At 43.5% G+C, this 14,748-nt stretch overlaps 1 protein-coding gene across 1 annotated transcript; it reads left to right on the forward strand.

Moving 5' to 3' along the window:
• The first annotated feature begins 301 nt into the window (after positions 1 to 301).
• On the forward strand, positions 302 to 13,342 carry SLC2A3 (solute carrier family 2 member 3). The gene is made up of 10 exons (XM_027541239.1): positions 302 to 597; positions 2,561 to 2,653; positions 3,156 to 3,316; positions 3,862 to 4,102; positions 4,750 to 4,912; positions 5,183 to 5,370; positions 8,545 to 8,649; positions 9,004 to 9,105; positions 9,702 to 9,905; positions 10,669 to 13,342. Exons 1-10 carry the CDS (start codon positions 583 to 585, stop codon positions 10,879 to 10,881), a joined length of 1,485 nt encoding a protein of 494 aa, XP_027397040.1. The 5' UTR covers positions 302 to 582; the 3' UTR covers positions 10,882 to 13,342.
• The last annotated feature ends 1,406 nt before the right edge of the window (positions 13,343 to 14,748 follow it).

The following is a 14,748-nucleotide window of genomic DNA, read 5'->3' on the forward strand; positions in this document are numbered from 1 at the left end:
GCAATCAAAGAGCAGCTGATAAAGTCATAGGATTATGAATGTTTTCTGTTTACATCCAGCGACTTTTGCCGAATATGGATAGCCTTTATTCTCATCTTTTTACGGACTGATTTAATTCTGAGCACTTGCGAGAGCAAAAAATAAAGTGTATCTGCCCTCCCTCCAGGCTTTTTCTGGTAGCATTTTGTCTGTGAAACGTGCTCTTAAAACGGGGAAGGAGAAGAAGCTTTAAAAAAAAAAAAAAAATTGAGTAGGGTGGGGGCAGGATGTGGTTTTCAAAAGCTGGCCTTGGGGGTGGGTTGGGGGGTGTTGCCTAGGGAGGGGGCAGTGTTTGAGGTCTACGCGTCTAAGGAGCTCCAGAGATTGGAGGCGGGTAGGGTGGGGCTGGGGGGCTTGTCTCTCGGGCTCCGCCCTCCCCGAAGCTTATATAGACGCGTGAGATATAGGCTCGCTACTGAGGACCTGGAGGAAAACTTGCCGCCGATAGAGGACATTTTGGAGGTTTTGCTGCCTGGAAGAGGGGTCTCTGGAGCCCCACTCCTAGATCTTTATCGAAGATTTGAAAAGAATTAAATTAGGGCCATGGGGACCACGAAGGTAAGAGCGATACGGTTACCGGTTATTTTTGCCGGCTTGGGATGCACTCGGAAAGGCAAGCTGTACCGGCGTTGGCTGAGCTCTGTTACGCGGAGTCACCTAGCAATCTGGAAGCCTTTCCCATTGCTCCCCCAGCCTGCAGTGCCGCACTTACACAGTTCTTTTCGGATGTCATGTCCTATAAAGAATTCATCCCAGTTCCATTCACCTTCTTGGGGTGGGAAAAGTCACCTGGAGAAGTTGTGTTTGTATTACACACATGGGTGTGTGTGTGTTTTCTTTAATACAATTACATGCTTTTGAGGATGTGAAGTTGAGTGTTCAGGGGATCAGGGGCGGTATGGTGGCGTTGATGCTTAGACCTTGAAAAGACCTGAGGTTTGTTTTGGGGGTGCCGGGTCGGTGTCCAGCCATCATCTGTTCCATGACTTATGGGATTCCCTGAATTACCTAAGGAGAGAGAATTCCATGATTGTGAGCGCACAGTATATTAATATATTATTGTGTGTTGTGGATGCGGTATTTGTAGGGAGAAAGGCATTTTCACCAAGGTAATTTAATTTATCTGAAAATAAAAGATGAGAGAAGGGATGAAAAAGTGGGAAGGCCCTCAAGGATTTAAATGATGAGAGAAAATAAGAGGTTTCTACTAAAAGGAGTGGATGAAGCAGAAAGCGCTGCCCCCACGGGCCCCGGGAGTACTTAGATGCCAGTGGAGGCAAGGTCAATTTGGGAAACTGTTAACTCCAGGCCTGCCACTGCCTGACTTGATAGAGAAGGGGTTTAAGATGAGAAAGGGTTGGCGGAGGCGGGGAGCTCTCAGGCATAAAAATTGAGCTCTCTTGGGGTGGAAATTAAGATCACACCTACTAGAATTATCCCCGACAAGGTGAGTGATGACTGGGTTGATTTCAGCACAGCCCCCTCACAAAATGTCTGCATTTTGAATTGGGAGTCAGCTTGTTCTCGCCCCCTGGTGGGTGGGTGGGGGATAGCAGTACCTCTTTAAGTGAACGGGCAGAATTTGAGATGGGACCAGGGTACGGGGGTACGGCGGGCGGATCGTGCAGATTCTGTGACCCAGAGTTGCGAGCATCCTGGTGATGACGACACGTCACCAGCACTCGTGCTTTTGTGGAATTTGGGGTACGGGGGAGCCTACACTGGCTCTAGCTGGTCGCAGAGTAATCTGTTCTCAACAATCCTAGGGTTTTGCGGTCTGCCCTCACAGTTTTTTCTATCCCTGAGCACAATTCTGTGCTTGCCTGGGGATATACCTGGGGCTGCTGTTTGAATAGTTACAAACGGAGTAACCCAGTTCTCCTAACTTGTCCCTTCCCAAGTTTTCTTTCCAGAATTTCCCCAGGTTTACTCTTCATGCTCATCTGTATCACCAGAGAAGCTCTTCAGTTCTTTTGTGTTCCTTATTCACTACCTAAATGGTTAGGTTGTTGTTTTCATACCACCAACCAGCTGAGTTCTAGTATATAAATCTCTCTTTTTTTAAATTTTCTTTTGTTTTTAAAATTTTATCTTCATGGTATTTTTCTCTTTTAAATTATGAAAGTATAATAACACGTTTACGGGAGACTTGGAAAATACAGAACAAAGTTACATATAGTTCCACTGTATATTACAATTTTTTTAAGTAGATATATCAAGATTTTTAGTTGGAATTTTCAATATCAAACTCAAAAATTAATAGAATGAATATACAGAAAAGTAGAAGACTGTGGTAGACCTGAAAAGCACTATGAACCAGTTCAACCTAATTAAGATTTATACAATTTTCAGATAACAGCAGAATACAAATTCAAGTTCCCAGAGACTATAAACTGGGAGGCACTGGAACGTATCCAGGGGCATAAAACAAGGTGCAAAAATTTCATGGTGCGTTCTCCTTAATAAGAGCCAGTCATGGATCAAGAATTTTAAGGAATGTTCTTCTCTACCTTCCCCCCAGGTCACCGCACCTCTGATCTTCGCCATCTCGGTTGCTACCATAGGCTCTTTCCAGTTTGGCTACAACACTGGAGTCATCAATGCTCCTGAGGCGGTGAGTGCCAGGCAACAAGAGTTTGAGTTTGGAATGGGGAAAGTATTCCTTTAGGTAGGGTTTCCAGAATTATCATGCTTAGACAGACTTGGTAGCTCACTTGGCTAAGACTGAGATGGGGCATGATATTGGTGGGGATCTAATTGAATCCTTGATCAAAGCAAGAGGCTCAGGACAGGGGCCCCCTGCACCCTGGACTGGGCCCGTTCATCCTCTCACCCTCTGGTGACACATTTCCCTTATTGTCCCCTAGAGGTTAGTTACAAAGTCGGGGTGCAGGGGTGCAGTGTGAGGTTTCAGGACAACTAAGTTATTCAGATCTGGTAACATGAACTCCAATGTTACCTGTCTCTTACATTGCCATCTATTTATTCCCTCGACTCTCTACCTACAAAGTAACTGGAACACTGTTCTCTTAGGGAGGGGAAGATCCTGAGTGTTTTGTCTCTTTTCTCATCCAACTGTAATGGTCTTTTCTCCCACCATCCATTTTAATTGGCAGATCATAAAAGACTTTCTCAATTACACTTTGGAAGAGCGGTCAGAACCGCCCCCGTCCAGCGTGCTCCTCACATCCCTGTGGTCCTTGTCTGTGGCCATCTTCTCCGTGGGTGGTATGATTGGCTCCTTCTCCGTCGGACTCTTTGTCAACCGATTTGGCAGGTATTGACCAGAAACTGTGCAAGGAAGGGGGCTGTACTGGTTGCATTGAAGACAAGCATTGAGGCTTAGAGCAGGGAGGTGATGGTGCATTTGAATAAAAAGCATGTGACATTCCCATCAAGGGAAAACCAATCCCACAGACCAGTCTCCATCCCCCTCCCCCGCCCCCCAGCCACATTCAGACATAATGATGAGTCGGGTGGAGTGGGACAATTTTAATTTCTAGTAAATTTCTAGCTGATGGATGCTGTTAGTTTGTGGACAACTTTGAGAACAAATGGCCTTGAAGTGCTTCCTAAAATCCTACCCTATAGCTAGGATGTAGAGGGGAAAATCTGCAACAAGTTCTCTAGGTGAGTCTCATGTAGGCCGAGGTGTAGGAACCATTAGTCCTGATTATCCCGATCAGATATGTTCTGATACTAGAAAGTGGAAAAGTTAGACCAAAAGATGTATGAGCCTGGAGAATGGTAGAGTGACTAGGAAAGAAGGGGAGAGGTGGACTCTGTTTTGCAAATTTTCCTTATCTTTGTTTAATCTTCCAGGCGCAATTCAATGCTTATTGTCAACCTGTTGGCCATAGCTGGCGGCTGCCTTATGGGATTCTGCAAAATAGCAGAGTCAGTTGAAATGCTGATCTTGGGCCGACTGATTATCGGCCTCTTCTGCGGACTCTGCACAGGATTCGTGCCCATGTACATTGGAGAGATCTCCCCTACTGCCCTGCGGGGCGCCTTTGGCACTCTCAACCAGCTGGGCATCGTTATCGGAATTCTGGTGGCCCAGGTACTCTAGAACTTATTGAGTGTTCATTCATGGCTCGTTAAGTGAATTGACACAGATAAAGTCACCAAAAATAATGTGTGGCACAGGGAACTATATTTAATATTCTATGATAAACACAATGGAAAAGAATATTTAAAAAAGGTTCTGTAAATATATATAACTGAATTACTTTGCTGTACATTGGTACTTAAATCAACCATGCTTCAGTTTTTACAAACAAAAAATGTCTGGCACTTACTCAACTACATGTTTCAGATATTAATTAATATTACTAGCGCTCATAGATGGCTAAGGAAACAGGTAGGGTAGAAAAAGAAAAAGCTGTCTTTGCCTGTGATAGAAGGCCAGATGATTTTCTGAACATTTTTTTTTTTTTAATCAATTTGTGGCTTCCCCAGTGGCTCAGTGGATAAAGAATCTACCTGCAGTGCAGGAGACACAGGAGACTCCGGTTTGATCCTTGGATTGGGAAGTTCCCCTGGAGGAGGAAATGACAACCCACTCCAGTATTCTTGCCTGGGGAATCCCATGGATAGAGGAGCCTGGGGGGCTACAGTCCAAAGGGTCGCAACGAGTCAGACATGACTGAGCAACTAAGCATGTGGCCTATAAAGTATGGAATTTATAGTATTGTCTTTGTTTTCTAGATCTTTGGTCTAAAAGTCATCTTGGGGACTGAAGATCTCTGGCCTCTGCTCCTGGGCTTCACCATCTTACCAGCCATCATCCAGTGCGCTGCCCTTCCATTTTGCCCTGAAAGTCCTAGATTCTTGCTCATTAACAGAAAGGAGGAGGAGAAGGCAAAGGAGAGTGAGTATCCTTCATGCTTTCACTGTAGGAACCTCAGGACTGGTTTGTTTTTAAGATGAGGGTTTTGGATCTGGTTCTTGTCATCTCCTTTCCCTGCCCTCCAGAACCTGAGCGGAGAATTGTCTGATTACTCTGAAGTCACATGGGGCGAGGGGTGAGAAGGCAAGTTCAGGCCAGACACAGGGCTCCTCAGAGTGGCGTTTTTCCCAGCTATCTCATGGGGGCAAGGCATTAGCCAGTACCTTATCTGTGACCTCTCCTCTTCCGCAGTCCTCCAGAGACTCTGGGGCACCGAGGACGTGGCTCAGGATATCCAGGAGATGAAGGATGAGAGTATGCGGATGTCGCAGGAGAAGCAAGTCACAGTGCTAGAGCTCTTCCGCGCCCCCAACTACCGGCAACCCATCATTATCTCTATCATGCTCCAGCTCTCCCAGCAGCTCTCTGGGATCAATGCAGTGAGTATCCATTCGGGGCAGATGTGTCTGACCCATTTCACTGGAATCACCTGACCATCTTCCCTGGTGACTCAGTGGTAAAGAATCACCTGCCAATTCAGGAAAATGAGGGTTCGATCCCTGGGTCAGGAAGATCCCCTGGAGGAGGAAGTGGCAACCCACTCCAGTATTCTTGCCTGGAAAATCCCATGGACAGAGGAGCCTGGTGGGCTACAGTCCATGGCGTCACAAAGATTCGGACGTGACTTAGTGACTAAACAACAACACACCTGACCAGAGGTGAATCACACTGGCCACTGCTCACCTTCTGATATACCCAGGGTCTCTCACAATGTTTGCCTGGTAGTGGTTTCTCAGAAAACGCACATTATCCAGGTTTAGACTTGTCTTTGTATTTATCTTCTAAAGCTATATCTATAATACACGTTTGTGTGGCAAGATGAGAGAATGAAAAATTTCTCACCCTTAGTCTTAGAACTTGTCGTGAACATTTGTCCTCTTCCAGATTTTTTTAACATTATGGAGTATCATAATTTATCTAATTTTTATTCATCCTCTGTTTTGGACGGCTTTTTTTCTTTTTTGATTGTGCCTCTCAGCTTGCAGGATCTTACTTCTCCAACCAGGGATCAAGCCCGTGCCCCCTGCATTGGAAGTGAGGAGTTACCAGGCCACCAGAGCGAAACTGCTAAGTCCTAGTCACTGGACCACCAGGGAGTTCCCAACCACTCATTTTTAAAATATCCAGTTCTCTTTAACTCTCATCTGTCTTGGATGATGTCATCAATGATAACGTAGGCCATGTAATCCAGGCAGATCTGAGAACGGGCACACCTTGGGGTTTTTTCCCAGGACTTTACAACCTGAAATCAGTGTAAACCCCTAGGGAGCAATTAGGAGGTGTGAGGGTACCCAGACAGAGCTGGCCTTACCATTGTGTATATTTTTTACAACTTAGAATAGTAACTGTGATTGTTTAAAGTGTGGGGCCAAATGGAAGGTAGCATCGGGCAGGTAGCCATGATATTCTGTGCAAAAGTCTGCTTCCTTCTTTTGAGTCCTGGGTGTGAGCAGAGAAGGTATTCCTACACCTCTGTCCTTTTGCAGATAAAATATTTGATATATTTGGATATGGAGAACACTCCAGACCTCTCTCTAAGTACCAATTCATGAGCTGAGGATTTGCCATCATAATATGATCAGTGTGATCAAACCATTTTATGACAAAGCAGTTTTGCAAAAAACACATGATAACTTAAAATAGTAAGTTGGTCTTTAGCCTCTCTCCCTAACGCACCACAAGGAAACTTGTGTTTGTGCTTCCCGTGAGGGATTAGAGGCTATTATATTAGAACCTCAGAGGGAAGATGGTCTGAAAAGTCCTCTCGGATGGTTCCGATGGATCTCAGTCTCAAATTTCCTCATTTGAAAAACCACTGTAATAAAATATACACTCAGGACTGTCTGGAACAGTGAAACTGGGACTAGAGGGAGGTGTCCAAGTATAAAACGGGTCCTGAGAAGGCCACATTCTTCAGTTCTACAACCCAGGCACCTGCTTGCCTCCCCCAAGTCTGATCCCTGCAGAACAGGATCAGAAAAAGCCTACCCTGGGAAAGTTAAACAAATGGTGGATGAGTGCTCTGCAGGCAGGCCCCTTCCCCCTTCCCTCCTCCACTTCAGTAAATGATGGGTGAAAGTCAGTTTTCCAACCTACCTTTGAACAAACTATATTTTCTAATCTCCCTTAAAGGCAGAAGGGTAAGAGGCTGGACAGTGTTTACCCAGCAAAGTAAAACTGGCTTTCAGTAAGATAACATAGGGGTGAGCTTAACCTGGCCCCAAGGTTCCAGGCAGCATGACTTTATTATAAGTTTGCTTGATGTGTGTATGTCTGAGTTAGGTTTTTGATCTGTGTGCTTTTATATAAGAAGGAGAATTGGCATGATTATTCATCTCTAGTTTTAACTGTTCAAATGTCTTTCCTTACAAGCTTTATGTTATTAAATATTCTTGGAATTTTTTAAAAAACAAATTTTAATTAGCTCACCCTTGCTTCTCTCCCAGAGCAGCAGTTTTTAATGAGGATGATACTATTTATCTCAATTTCCAAGAGCACAGCCTGAATCTTATTTTGGAAAATATACATGGTTTCTATCTTAGGCTGTAGGGCTTTGAAGACTTGTTTCTGCAGACAGTCACTCTCAGTGTAGGAGTGTATGTTGATCAAAAACTCTGATGAAGAACTTTTCCCTGACAGTCCAGTGGTTAAGACTCAGCACTTCCTATGCAGGGGGCACAAGTTCAATCCCTGGTTAGGAACTAAGATCTCACATGCTGCATGGTGCAGCCAAAAACTAAAAATAAATAACAATAAGAACAAAAGAAAAAAACAGAATGTACCACACCAATTTTTTTTTTTAAGTCTGCTGAATAGGGGCTGCCGTGGAGGCAGATATTCTGGGTGAAATCATAAACTCCCAAACCAAGCCTAAGAGCCTGAGCAACCTAGATCCTGTTGCCTTGTTATCTTCAGGTCTGAGTCCAATGTTTCCACATCTCTTAAGTTATGGTAGTTGTGGCAGCCCTGCGTATTAGCACATTGTTGACTGAATAATAAGGATAGTATAAATTGTAGCTTATTTAATAGTGTGCATTCAATTAAAATAATCACTGGTGTTATTTACTAAAACACTTGTAAAGATCCAGTGCCTGGAATTCCAGCCCACGTTCTAAAAACAAGCAGGCTGAGGTTACCCTTCTGTTTCTTCCCTATCAAGTTGATCCATCAATGCCTGTCATTATTGGTGGGGGTGGGAGTTGGGGTAAGAGTCTATCGGTAAAGCAGAATTGAAAAACTTAACAGGACTTAAGCCATTCTATCTAAATTACTAAAAGCAGACTTCAGGAAGAGACTAAATGGAGCAGTAAGAATGAGCATAGTTTGGAGGGAAAAAATGGAGCTAAGTAGCTAGAGTTGAAGACAACTAACAAGAAAATAAGTTACAAAAGATCATTTGTTTGCAGAAAAGATACTGTGATTGAACAACAACAACAAAAAATTGCTGGAAGGTACTCCTGAACTTCTGGGACTTCTGAGTTGATTTTTTGAGGGTTCAGTGCAACTGCTACACACAACTGTATTTCACAGTCGCACCTTTTGTTCCCTGTTAGGTGTTCTACTACTCGACAGGAATCTTCAAAGATGCGGGTGTCCAGGAGCCGGTCTATGCCACTATCGGCGCAGGTGTGGTCAACACCATCTTCACCGTGGTGTCTGTAAGTCAGATGTTTTGATCATTTTCAAGCAGGGTGGAGAATTCTTGGTACACATATTCAAGTATAGGTGGCATGTCCTTCCATCTCCCTGCTGCCTTTTAGTTAAACCTTTTTTGTTCTAATTCCCTGTTGGGGAAAAGAGCTATTGAATGATGAGTAAATGAAGATAGATGTGCAAAGGGAAGCACAGAGGGGACCGTGGAGGATGCTCTTAACTCAGAGCTAGAGGAGAGGCAGTGTGACTATCGCAGGTACCCTGCTGCTGGTCAGGCAGCTTCCAGTAGCTCATACAGTGTCTTCTGAAAAGGAAAGTGACATTGTTTCACGGGTACTTTTTCTAAATCATTTTTTTAGGTGTTCTTGGTGGAAAGGGCTGGGAGGAGGACTCTTCACCTGATTGGCCTTGGAGGGATGGCTTTTTGTTCCATCCTCATGACGATTTCTTTGTTACTGAAGGTGAGTACTCTTTGTAAAGGAAAGGGAGGAGTGGAGAAAGGTGAGGGGGTGGGTTGTCAAGGTTTGGTGATTACACAAGTGAACTTTGAGAGAAGCAATACGTGCAGAGGTTTAAGAAAAGTGGATTTTCAGAGATAGATAATTAAATTGCTGTCATCCCTATAGCTATATGACATAAAGCTTGTAAAATATATGGTCTCATTTCATTCTTAAAGAGATGTTAAGGTCATTAATCTGGTTTTACAGCTGATGAAATGGTCTCAGAATGTGCAGAATAACACGTGTGATCATACTGCTAAGATTCCAAGACCCAAGGCTGCTAGGACTTCCTTGACAGTCCAGTGGTTAAGAATCTGCCTTCAGGGAGTGAGGGTTCAATCCCTGGTCAGGAAACTAAGATCCCACATTCTGCATGGTGCAGCCAAAACAAAAACAAGAACAACAACAAAGCCCAAGGTTTCTAGGTCCAGTAACTCCTTTACATCATGGGATAGAAGGAACTTTTCATTATTCCATCAGTCCTCATCTGTGGGAAGCTGGCACCTACCTGGGCATGCTGTCTTTAATACTAACTTTCCTCTGTTCCTTTCTCGTAGGATAATCATAGCTGGATGAGCTTTATCTGTATTGGGGCCATCCTGGTCTTCGTGGCCTTCTTTGAAATTGGCCCAGGCCCTATTCCCTGGTTTATTGTGGCTGAACTCTTTGGTCAGGGACCCCGTCCAGCTGCCATGGCAGTGGCTGGTTGTTCCAACTGGACCTCCAACTTTTTGGTTGGACTCCTCTTCCCCTCGGCCGCGGTAAGTAACTTAAAACTCATGCAACCCACGTTGAAACCAACTAATACATAGTTCTTCTTAGGAACAGAATAGCAATGATAGGCCTTAGGATTCCAAATCAATATTTAAAATCCATCATTTGGTGTAGCATTAACAGCCTGATCCAAAAGGCTCACTGAGGATAGGATGTTAATGATGAGGTAGCTCCTATTGTAAAATGGCCTAGAGTTGATTTGTTAAATAAAGGAACTAGCAGTGGACATCTAGGATGCATTTCCAATTTCTGTGAGTCTTTTAGAAACCCAGATTTTTAAAAATAATCAAAAGGACTTTTCTGCTGGTCCTTTGGTTATGAATTCGCCTGCCAAAGCAGAAGACAGGGGTTCGATCCCTGGTTTGGGAAGACTTCACCTGCCACATGCTTCGCAATAAGAGAAGCCCACACACTGAAACTAAAGAGTAGCCCTCACTCACGGCAACTAGAGAAAGCCCAACCACAGCAGCGAAGACCTGGTACAGCCAAAAATAAATTAAAAAATAATGATATTAATCAAAAGTCCTAAAAACTCAATAGGTATTTGGAAATGGCTAACTTTAATGACTAGGAAAAGGAATGACACAAAATTGCAGAGAAATCTAGGAAGTTACCAATGAAATCATGAGCAAGTCACTGAAGAGACTGCACTGTTTTGATGAAGTCTAGGGGGGGTTATGCCTTCAAGGCTATTAGAAATATGATTGTGAGGGAACTGACTGACTCTTCTGTTCTGTATCTCTTCACCAGTTCTACTTAGGCGCCTATGTTTTCATCGTCTTCACTGTCTTCCTCGTTATCTTCTGGGTCTTCACCTTCTTCAAAGTTCCTGAGACCCGTGGCAGGACTTTTGAGGAAATTACACGAGCCTTTGAAGGGCAGACGCAGACAGGTACCCGCGGTGAGAAAGGCCCCATCATGGAGATGAACAGCATCCAGCCCACGAAGGACACCAATGCCTAAGAAGTGCCTCTTACCCACCTCCCTCCCGTCACGTAAAGCAACCTCCCCCTGAGCAAGCGGGGAGACCTCATCAGGTTGTAACCCAGGACTGTTTCTGAATGCTGCTACTCCATTCCTTTCTCATCCACATACTCGATGGGCGCTCAGAGTATCCCAAGGCTGGGGTTAGTCGTTGTGTTCAATGGCTTTTAAAAATTTCATTTCTTGGACATTCTCTTCAGCTCAGGAGAGACCAAGTAAACCTACCTTCATTTCAGGAGGGATTGGCCGCTTGGTATGTGACAACTTGGCCAGCTCCTGCTCCCTTAGGTTCTAAAATTGCCTCAAGGCATTTTGGGGAGTGGGCTAGAAGGTGCCATTCCTCCAACCTCCAACTCACCAGGAAGCAGGTACACTTAAGAGTGGAGGCCAGAGAGGGATTCCATAAGAGCTCCTCCTTCACTTCCGTACAGCTCTGCTGAGCAAATTAACTTGAGTTTTATTTATTTTATCTTCTGGTTTTATTGCATAAATATTTATTTTTTTAAATATAAAGTAATTTTACCAAATAATGAAAACATAAGGAAATTGAGGTTAGAGGGAGGTGCTTCAAGAGAGGTTATAGGGTGGAAGATTTGATACCGAAGAGGTTAAGGTGCAATAAGAAGGGAAGGATTTAGGGAGAAAGGTCATGCATGATTGGAGGATGCATGATGTGGTGTATGAGGTTTGCACGTTGCCTCTTAACAATTTCTATCCTTAAGATAAAAACTCTCAACTTTCTCAGAAAAGTCATGTGCCTGTATAAAGAAGCTATTGGTTTCCTTTGGAACTTTTTTCTTCATTTAAGATTATATGTAGTATTACTTGAAATGTAGCATTATTGCTAAGGTGGGCATTTTAGTTAATAGGGGTCTATGGGTTCTAATTTTGGATGGAGTCCAGAGAAGGGACGGTTATTTCTACAAATCCTCTCTCCCCTCACTGGACCAAGCAGCTTCTTTCTCTGTAGTAAACTCACTTTTAAAAATATTCCTATCACCCATCTGGTGGGAGAGCCTCCCAAGTGAGCAACCAAAAATCTTGGTTCTTGGTAGAGGTTCATTATTTCTTCAGTTTGTTGTTTAGAGGATTTTAGATGTTGATTTTTATTTTGCTTTAAGCCATAGCTTTAAAAGAACTTAGAGATGTTTATAGCTAACTTGGAATTTATAACCTCAGTGCTGGAAAACGATTTTCTTCCTGAACGATTATTATCCAGTTGACGTGTGTTATTACATGAGGGTCATCTCATGCTTGTTTATGTCTGTTTACCATGTCAAGTTACCCTTGTTACCACGTTACCATAGTGTTACGTCAGGTGCCCCCTGAGGGACTTGAACTTTCCTGTAGACCACACGTGACGTGTGCGTGAACGTGTGTGCACCGTCATGAAGCAGTTGCTGGTTATCTTGTTGGGTTCCTAAGGCCCCTGTTGGGTATAATGTGTTCAGACTTGTGTATATGTAAACAACACTGCCTCTGCTGGGTGGAATCTGCATCAATGGTTTTCTTTGAAACTTTAGAGTTCCATCTCATCAGGCTGCCTTTCCTTGTTGGAGAAGACAGAGAGAACTCCCTAAATGTTGAGACTGAGAGTGGAGGACTCACTCTCCACTCAGACAGCAGGGAAAGACAGGAAAGAGTGTGAGACCAGGACATGATGCCTCGTGGGTGCGCTGGAAGGGCGTCATGGGGGAGAGGGAGGCATTCTTAAGGGGACAATAAGCTTCTAGATCTGGGGTGGCGAGAGAGTTTGCTGAGATGGAGGGATTGCATTTGCCACAGCCCATGGCCACCTCCAGGATCATCCAGTATTTTTAGAAGTGGAGACTGGGCTCTTCATCCCTCCTTCATATGTTACTTGATCTCCCTTCCCCTCTTTGGTGCTTACATATTTCAAGCCCTTCAGTCAAACCCTTGCCTATGACAGTATTTTGGTTCTAATTTCTCACCATTCATTCCCTCTGGTTGCTGAGGCTTTGGGTACAAAACTCGCAGAGCCTTGGGACAGGGCTTTGCCGTGACGGGGGACTGTCCTCCAACTGCACCTCTGCTCCGACTCAGACCAGTGGGTTGGCAGTGGTGCAGCATGGAATTTTTTCCAGTTCTCAGTGACCAGGTTGTGAATAATTTCCAAATGGATTTTTTCTATTATTGTTACTACGGTTCTTTGTTTTGAAATAAAATTCTGAATGTACATATATAACATCACAGGCTTGGTTTTTTGTGTGTGTGGGGGCGGGGGGGACCTTCCTCTGTAACAAGTCAGCTTTAAATACCTTGTGGCTGCTCAGTACTTGTTGTAACCTAAATAAGTTTCTTATATGAGAGTTTTGTACAAATGAAAATAGCCATACTCATTTATTATGCGCAGATGAAATGGAAAAGCCTTAGTGCATTGCCTTGCATACTTAATAAATTATGTTGCTTGCGTTCACCAGTGAGAATTCTTCTGATTTTTCTCTTTTCTATTTCCTTTCTCCTCCAATCTTTGATCTCTGAAATTTATCCTACATTAATGTCAGGGTATTCATATATATACATATGTAATGTATGTGTATTATATGTTTTCCCAATGGCTCAGCAGTAAAGAACCTGTAGTACAGGAAATGTGAGAGATGCAGTTTCAGTTCCTGGGAGGGGAAGATATTCCCTGGAATAGGAAACAGCAACCTACTCAAGTATTTGCCTGGAGAATCCCATGGACAGAGGATCCTGGTAGGCTACAGTCCATGGAATTGCAGAGTTGGACACAATTGAGCAAGCACATTGTATATATATATCACATACATACATTTATATCACATCTATATGTATACACATGGAACACATCCACGTTTATATCCCTGTACTGCTGAAAAATTCAATAACTTCCAATCAATTTCTACCCTGGCTTAACACAACCCCCCCAGGGGCAGGGTCCCTGCTACCTCTCCGTCTGATTCACTGTTGTTGTTTTTTTAATTTTTATTTTACATTCAGCTACAGCTGATTTTGTGAAGATAAGTGAAGGACAAGAAAGCATGGCATGCTGCAGTCCAGGGAGTCACAAAGAGTTGGACGTGACTTAGGGACTAAACAAAAATAGCTAATTTACATGTTAGTTTCGAGTGTGAAAGTGAAAGAAAGTGAAAGTGAAGTCGCTCAGTCGTGTTCGACTCTTTGCAACCCCATGGACTAGCCTATCAGGCTCCTCCGTCCATGGGATTTTCCAGGCAAGAGTGCTGGAGTGGATTGCCATTTTCTTCTCCAGGGGATCTTCCCAACCCAGGAATCAAACCCAGGTCTCCCGCATTGCAGGCAGACGCTTTACCATCTGAGCCACCAGGGAAGCAAAGTGATTCAGTTACACATATATCCATTCTTTTTTTCAGATTCTTTTCCCATATAGGTTACTACTGAATATTGAGTAGAGTTCCATGTGTTATACAGTAGATCCTTATTATTTTATATATGGTAGTGTGTGTGTGTTAACCCCAAACTCCTAATTTATCCCTCCCTCCCCATGTTGTTTACCCTTTGGTTAACCATAGATTTGTTTTTGAAGTCTGTGAATCTGTTTGTTTTGTAAATAAGCTCATTTGTATCTTTTTTTTTTTTTTTTTTGAGGTCACATATATAAGTGACATTTGTCTTCCTCTGTCTGATTTCACTTAGTATAATCATCTCTAGGTTCATCCTAATTCAATACTTCTTAATTTACGTAAGGAAACACCTCATACCCACGATGGGCGCTCAACATTTTGATGCTTTTCCTTCATGTAGTTATGAAACTCCCTTGCCCAGTTTCCATTCATTTACTACAGGTAATCTCAAAGGCTACTCTCTTATTTCTACGAGGCCCAA

This window comes from Bos indicus x Bos taurus, chromosome 5 (assembly GCF_003369695.1).
Source record: "Bos indicus x Bos taurus breed Angus x Brahman F1 hybrid chromosome 5, Bos_hybrid_MaternalHap_v2.0, whole genome shotgun sequence".
Taxonomy (NCBI): domain Eukaryota; kingdom Metazoa; phylum Chordata; class Mammalia; order Artiodactyla; family Bovidae; genus Bos; species Bos indicus x Bos taurus.